This window comes from Glycine max, chromosome 10 (assembly GCF_000004515.6).
Source record: "Glycine max cultivar Williams 82 chromosome 10, Glycine_max_v4.0, whole genome shotgun sequence".
In the NCBI taxonomy this organism is placed as follows: domain Eukaryota; kingdom Viridiplantae; phylum Streptophyta; class Magnoliopsida; order Fabales; family Fabaceae; genus Glycine; species Glycine max.
Genome location: NC_038246.2, coordinates 18,786,585 through 18,793,736, shown reverse-complemented (window position 1 = coordinate 18,793,736; position 7,152 = coordinate 18,786,585). Strand labels below are relative to the sequence as shown.

Genomic DNA, 7,152 nt, shown 5'->3' with positions numbered 1-7,152 from the left:
AAAGGGAAACAACATGTTTTAATCCTGTTATTTTCTTACTCAAGTTTGCTTGCTGTTTAAATTACAAAAACATACAAACCTCCCCCCCCCCCCCCACTTCATTACTGTTTGATTAACATATGTTATGAATGTTTGGTTGATCATTACTCACTGAGAGACGACCTAGGATCACTTCCAAGATATTGCATTTTTAATGTTTATTTGATTCGGGTACAGCCTCGATTAGGGAGTCTTGTTTAATGCACCCGGGGGTATCGCACGATATGGATACGTGCTCAACGGCGAAAGAGTTGCTACAGGGGTTGATGGATAAGGGCCAAATTGAAATCTACAGTGCAAGGAAAGAGGAAGGGGATGCGTGCATGTAGTCAGATGATAAAAGCCCGAGCTAACCTAAGTCATTGGTGATTCACTTCACTGGGGATGTCGTCGCTTAGAAGCCTCGAGATTTCCATCTCTTTGCAGTTAAGAAGCCTGGGCCTTTCCCTTACAAGAGTGACAAGGCAGTACCCTGGAAGTACGCCACACATGGGCCTGATGGAAGGGAAAATGAATCTGTCGTACATATTAAGGATGATCTATCCTCCGCCAAGGTCACAAACATATTCGGTACGAGTGGCATGACTCGTAGCAGGTGGATCTTCACAGCACCCAAACTGCCAGTGCGGTTCAAAGACCCAAAAGGGAAAGCAAAGGCAGATATGGGTGAGAGCGATAAAGTAGGCCATACCCCGAATGACGAAGTCCTAGTTGGAAAGATTTTTGAAGAAGGGAATGTCTTCAACAAGAAGGTAATATCCACTGAGGAAGCAACCGAGTTCTTGAGGATCATCCAATAGAGTGAGTTCAAGGTGATTAAACAACTAAACAAAAATCCAGCCAAAATTTCTCTGTTGGAGCTGCTTATGAACTCCGAGCCTCATCAGACATTGTTGGTCAAGATTTTGAACGAGGCCCATGTAGCGCAAGACATATCCATGGAGGGTTTCGGGTGTATAATCAATAACATCACGACCGACAACTACCTCATTTTCACCAATGAAGAGATACCTATCAAGGGCAAGGGACACAATAGAGCCTTGCACATATCTATCAAATGTTTGGACCATGCAGTGGCCAAAGTGCTTATCGACAATGGCTCTTCCCTCAACGTCATGCCCAAGGCTACTTTGGACAAGCTGCCTTTTAATGCATCGCACCTAAGACCAAGCTTTATGGCAGTCACCGGGATGTAAGGGGGGAGATCGATCTCCCGATTCAAATCAAACCCCATGTGTGCCAAATTACCTTCCAAGTAATGGACATAAATCCTACCTACAACTGCTTATTAGGCCGGCCTTGGATTCATTCGGTTGGGGTGGTCCCGTCAACACTGCACCAGAAGTTAAAATTTGTGGTGGAGGGACATTTGATTATAGTTTCGAGAGAATAAGACATACTTGTAAGTTGTCCATCTTCAATGCCTTATGTAGAGGCTGTAGAGGAATCATTGGAAACATCCTTTGAAGCATTAGAAGTTGTGAGCAATGCTTACGTGGAGTCTCCCCCAGTGCAGCCGTGCTCATCTAGTGCCACTTTGATGGTGGCTCAGGTGATGTTAGGGCACGGATATGAGCCCAGAATGGGTTTAGGATGAAACAGGGATGGCATAGCAAGTCTAGTGGAGTTCACGGAGAATCGCGGAAGGTTTGGGTTGGGAAACAAGCCTACACGCGCCAACATGAAGAGAATCGTCCTAGCAAGGAGGAGAGAAGCTCAGCTCATCCGCAAGAGCCACAAGTGAAAAGAGTCCCTTTTTGTCACATTGATAAAAGCTTCGTCAGCGCATGGTGGATGTACGAGGGGCGGGTTGCCGTGATAAACGATGAAACCCCTAAAGGCCAATCAAATTGGGTGCGGTCGTGTGCTCCAAAGTTTGAATTGGGAAATTGGCAAGTCGTCAAACAACCCGGGATTTCCATGGCCAATTCAATGTAATTTTTTAGTTCAAACCCCATTGCTGGGCCTAGGCTTTAGGGTTTGCTTCCTGTTTGGGCATGTCTTTTGTTCCCACAAAATTATAAATACACAACCCTTCTTCATTTGATCTTGCACTTTTGTATATTTTCATTGTTCTGCATATTTTTTTTTGTTGCGATTAAATGATACAAATCCAGCAATGAGTCTTGTGAAAGTAGTGATACCAAGGACTCGGATGTTGATTTTGAGCAACTAATAAATCAAGTCGAGGATGGAGAAGATGAGGATTGGGGGCTTTCTCCAGAGTTGAAAAGAATGGTCGAGCAAGAAGATAGGGAAGTGAAGCCACACCAAGAGGAAACGGAAGTTGTAAAGTTAGGTGTGGGTGAAGAAAGAAAGGAGGTCAAGGTTGGCACCGGCATGTCCATGAACGTCTGAGATGAATTGGTAGCTCTATTGTGAGACTACCAAGACATCTTCGCTTGGTCATACCAAGATATGCCTGGTTTGAGTTCTAACATCGTACATCATAGATTACCTCTAAATTCTGAGTGTTCCCTGGTAAAGCAAAAGCTGAGGAGGATGAAGCCTGAGATGTCCCTGAAGATAAAAAAAGAGGTGAAAAAGAAATTTGACACTGGCTTCTTGGCTGTTGCTTGATACCCGGAGTGGGTTGCCAACATCGTGCCAGTCCCTAAAAAGGATGGAAAGGTGCAAATATGCATGGACTATCGGGATCTAAACTGAGCCAGTTCAAAGGATAACTTTCCTTTGCCGCACATCGATATCCTCGTAGATAACATGACCAATTTTGCCTTGTTTTCCTCCATGGATGGGCTCTCGGGCTATAATCAAATAAAGATGGCATCGGAGGACATGGAGAAGATGACCTTCATCACCCTATGGGGAACCTTCTGCTATAAAGTAATGTCCTTTGGGCTCAAGAACGATGGGGCTACAAACCAGCAGGCTATGGCAGTGTTATTCCATGACATGATGCAAAAAGAGATTCAGGTCTATGTGGATGACATGATCGCTAAGTCAAAGACCAAGGAGGAACACCTTGTCAACTTACAAAAGTTGTTCAAGAGGCTGCATAAATACTGATTAAGGTTGAATCCTACAAAGTGCACTTTTAGGGTCAAATCTGGAAAGTTGCTCGGTTTTATCGTGAGCCAGAAAGAGATAGAGGTAGACCCGGACAAAGTGAAGGTCATCCTCGAAATGCCCGAGCCACACACTGAGAAGTAGGTATGAGGCTTCCTAGGACGTTTGAACTACATAGTGAGGTTCATATCATAGCTGACCGCTACTTGTGAGCCTCTCTTCAAGTTATTACGTAAGAACCAATTTGTCCAATGGGACAACAATTGTCAAGTGGCATTCGAAAGGATTAAGCGGTGCCTCATGAATCCTCCTGTGCTTTTGCCACCGGTGCCTGAAAGATCCCTTATCCTGTATATGACTGTGTTGGATGAGTCAATGGGGTGCGTGTTGGGGCAGCATGACGAGTTCAGAAAAAGGGAACAGGTCGTTTATTACTTAAGCAAGAAGTTCACAACATGTGAAATGAACTACTCTTTGCTCGAAAGGACATGCTATGCCCTGGTGTGGGCAGCTCACCGTTTAAGGCAGTACATGCTGAACCACAACAGTTGGTTGGTGTCTAAAATGGATCCAGTCAAGTACATCTTTGAAAAACCCGTTTTCACTGGACGGATCGCTCGATGGTAGGTTCTACTGTCAGAATTTGACATTGGTTATGTCACTCAAAAGGCTATAAAAGGGAATTTCTTGGCAGATTACCTGGCTCAACAGTCCATCAATAACTACTAGCCTATGCATCCAGAATTCTCGGATGAAGACATCATGACCTTGTTTGAGGAGGATGTAGAGGATGAAGATAGGGACAAATGGATTGTGTGGTTTGACGATGCGTCTAATGCACTAGGCCATGGAGTTGGGGTGGTTTTGGTTTCCCTCGACGAACAATATATACCATTCATGACTAGGTTGGGTTTTGTCTGCATAAACAACGTAGCTGAGTATGAGGCATGCGCCCTTGGGATCCAAGTGGCAATTGACTTCAAGGTCAAGTTGCTCAAGATATATGGGGACTCAGCCTTGGTAATCCACCAGTTGAGAGGGGAATGGGAGACTAGGGATCATAAGTTGGTACCCTACCAGGCCTACATCAGGAAGTTGATAGAATTCTTTGATGACATATCCTTTCATCACATTCCTCGAGACGAGAATCAGATAGTCGATGCCCTTGCCACTCTAGCGTCCATGTTCCCACTAACCCCGCATGGGGATTTTTCGTACATTGAATTCAGATGTCGTGGCAAGCCTGCACATTATTGCTTGATAGAGGAAGAGCAAGATGGTCAACCTTGGTACTTCAATATCAAACGATACATCAAAGACAAGGAATACCCACAGGATGCCTCTGACAACGATAAGAGAATGTTGTGAAGGCTGGCAGCTGGCTTCTTCCTGAGCGGAAATATCCTATACAAGAGGAACCATGACATGGTGTTGCTTCGATGTGTGGATGTCAGGGAGGCTGAGCAAATGCTGGTAGAGGTGCATGAGGGATCCTTTGGAACACATGCCAACAGACATGCCATGGCCCGGAAGATTCTGAGAGCAGGGTATTACTGGCTCACTATGGAGAACGATTGTTGCATCCATGTGAGGAAATGCCACAAGTGCCAGGCATTCACTGGTAATGTCAATGCTCCGCCCATACCTTTGAACGTCTTGGCAGCACCTTGGTCGTTCTCTATGTGGGGTATAGACGTGATCGGAGTTATTAAGCCCAAGGCTTCAAATGGACATCGCTTCATCTTAGTTGCCATTGACTACTACACCAAATGGGCTGAAGCAGCTTCGAACGCTAGTGTGACTAGGAGTGTGGTGATTAGGTTCATAAAAAAGGAGATAATTTACCGGTATAGGTTGCCTAGGAAGATTATCACCTGTCATACCCTAATTTCATCTGGGGATGATCATTTGCAAACATTTGGATTCTCGCCTGCCGAATTGAGCTGCTTAACACCAATCACGGCGCAATCTGTAGGGTTTCGCGATGTTTTGGAAGGAAATGGGCAAGAAACTCAAGATAGGGGGAAAATGGTCCATTTTTGGGCGACTCCGCATGTTTTCCTTCCTTGGAAGACGCACCTGTGAGCCTCGTGTCGCCCTCCCGCCGAAGGGTAGGTTGCGACAGTTGGCGACTCCACTGGGGACTGTTAGAGAGTTAATCCTTTCAATTAATGTGCAACTTTTTATCATGACTTCTCCGCTATTTATTTTCCCTTTCCCCTTTGTTCTTTTGTTTTGTCCATATTTGTACATAAACTTTGTTGTGTTGTCGTGTTTGGTATGTGTTTTTCTATCGATTATAATCATAGTTTGAAATATTTTTTTTCTACACACACATGGCACCTACACCTCGCACACACATTAAGATATTAGGCCCTACACCCGAGTCTATCTGAGCCATAAAGAGTGGAGGTCGATCTATGGTCATGCTAAGTCTCTGACTCGCTTGATGACAGTGAAGCCTCATCTAGAACTTTCCTCCTTTAGTGATGCGCTGTCGCTGATAGTCCCTATCGCCACATTGTATTACCTAAGAGGATGATATCTCTAGAAGCCTATAAGTTTACTTGAAACCACCCCTTGGAGTTGTCACTAGAAGGGGACTTTTGGATCCTTTCCATTAGATTCCTGAATTAGGGACACATAGCAAACTATGGCATATTCCTTGATTACGCCATGCATCTCTTCATGGCATCGTAATGGGCATATCACTCCCGCATCATATTCATGCATTGTATTTGCATAAATCACCACATTATCATACCCCTTTCATCTAGCATACTTTTGTTCTGCCAACTGCATATATTTTGTTTCCATTGTATGCATATCATGTTCACTCATGCATGATCCTTGCATTTTCCTCTACAAAAAAAAATGGAGGAGGGGGAGGGGGGACAAAACAGAAAAAAAGAACAAAAGAAAGTCACAATGAAGAATGAAGGTTTATGCCACATTTTTAGTTACATGTGTTGGGTACCATGATAATGGCTATAGACCAACCTTGTTGGGGGTTATACACCCATTTCTAAAAAAAATGAAAATGATTGAAAATCATGTGAACGTGGTACCTAATGCATGGTTAACTAGGAGAATGGTGGTTCCTAGGGCCTCTCATGTCAATCTCATAATTGCATTTGCCATGCATAGCATAAGTATGCTCGAGTCATTCATCTCTATGATGTGTGGTTGAAGTATTGGCAATCAAAAATTTCTTTTCCTTGGATTAGGGGGTTGAACCAAGCACATGTTTTAAGAAAAAGTTCATCAAGTCAAGGTCAAGTATGGAAGTAACCAGCTTGCGAAAGTAGGGGCAAAAGATGAATCGAGTTACATCGTTTCCTTGTCTACTGCCACACATAATTGTGCCAATTCAAATTGAAGACTGTTGATGTCCATGTGCTATTTCCAGTTTCACTTTGATAAGATGAAATGGACCATGTTGTTTTGATGAAAATCTGAATTGATTCAACCCTATGTCCTGTGTGAAATTTGCAATACTTCAACAATGCGTCACTCACATACATCCATGCATTTCATTGGTTGCATTGCTCATTGCATTCTTTCCTTGAAATTAGAACCATAATCATTGTTATCAAAAGGAAAGAACGCGCTTTACGGCACCCTTACCGAACGCGTGCTAGAGCTAGAGTAATGAGTGAAGTAGATGAGGTGCAAGAGCGGATAAAGGCCGACATAGAGGCCCTAAAAGAGCAAATGGCCACAATGATGGAGGCCATGATGAGCATGAAAAAGATAATGGAAGTTAATGCGGCTACATTTTCCGAACTAGCGCTGTTGCTGAGGTGGACCCGACTCCCCCATCTGGCCTCAATCAAATAAGTCATCCTATCTCGGATATGGTAGGGAAGAGAGGCAAAGAATTGGGAAGTACGGGTGGCCCCCATTTTGTGCAAGTTCAAAACAAGCATGCCTTCCTGCCATATGGCTTACCTACTAATTATATGCCACCCAATGTGGTGCACACACTTGATGAGAATGTCAATAACTCCACTCCCATACTCGTTGAGGGCCAACAACCTCAATTTGATCATTCACATGTCTCTCAACCCTTGGGGGAGACACATG

At 44.0% G+C, this 7,152-nt stretch overlaps 1 protein-coding gene across 1 annotated transcript; it reads left to right on the top strand.

The window, feature by feature from the left end:
• The first annotated feature begins 3,798 nt into the window (after nt 1–3,798).
• LOC102668235 (uncharacterized) lies at nt 3,799–4,434 on the top strand. The gene has a single exon (XM_006589951.1). It carries the CDS (start codon nt 3,799–3,801, stop codon nt 4,432–4,434), a length of 636 nt encoding a protein of 211 aa, XP_006590014.1.
• Nucleotides 4,435–7,152: the final 2,718 nt, after the last annotated feature.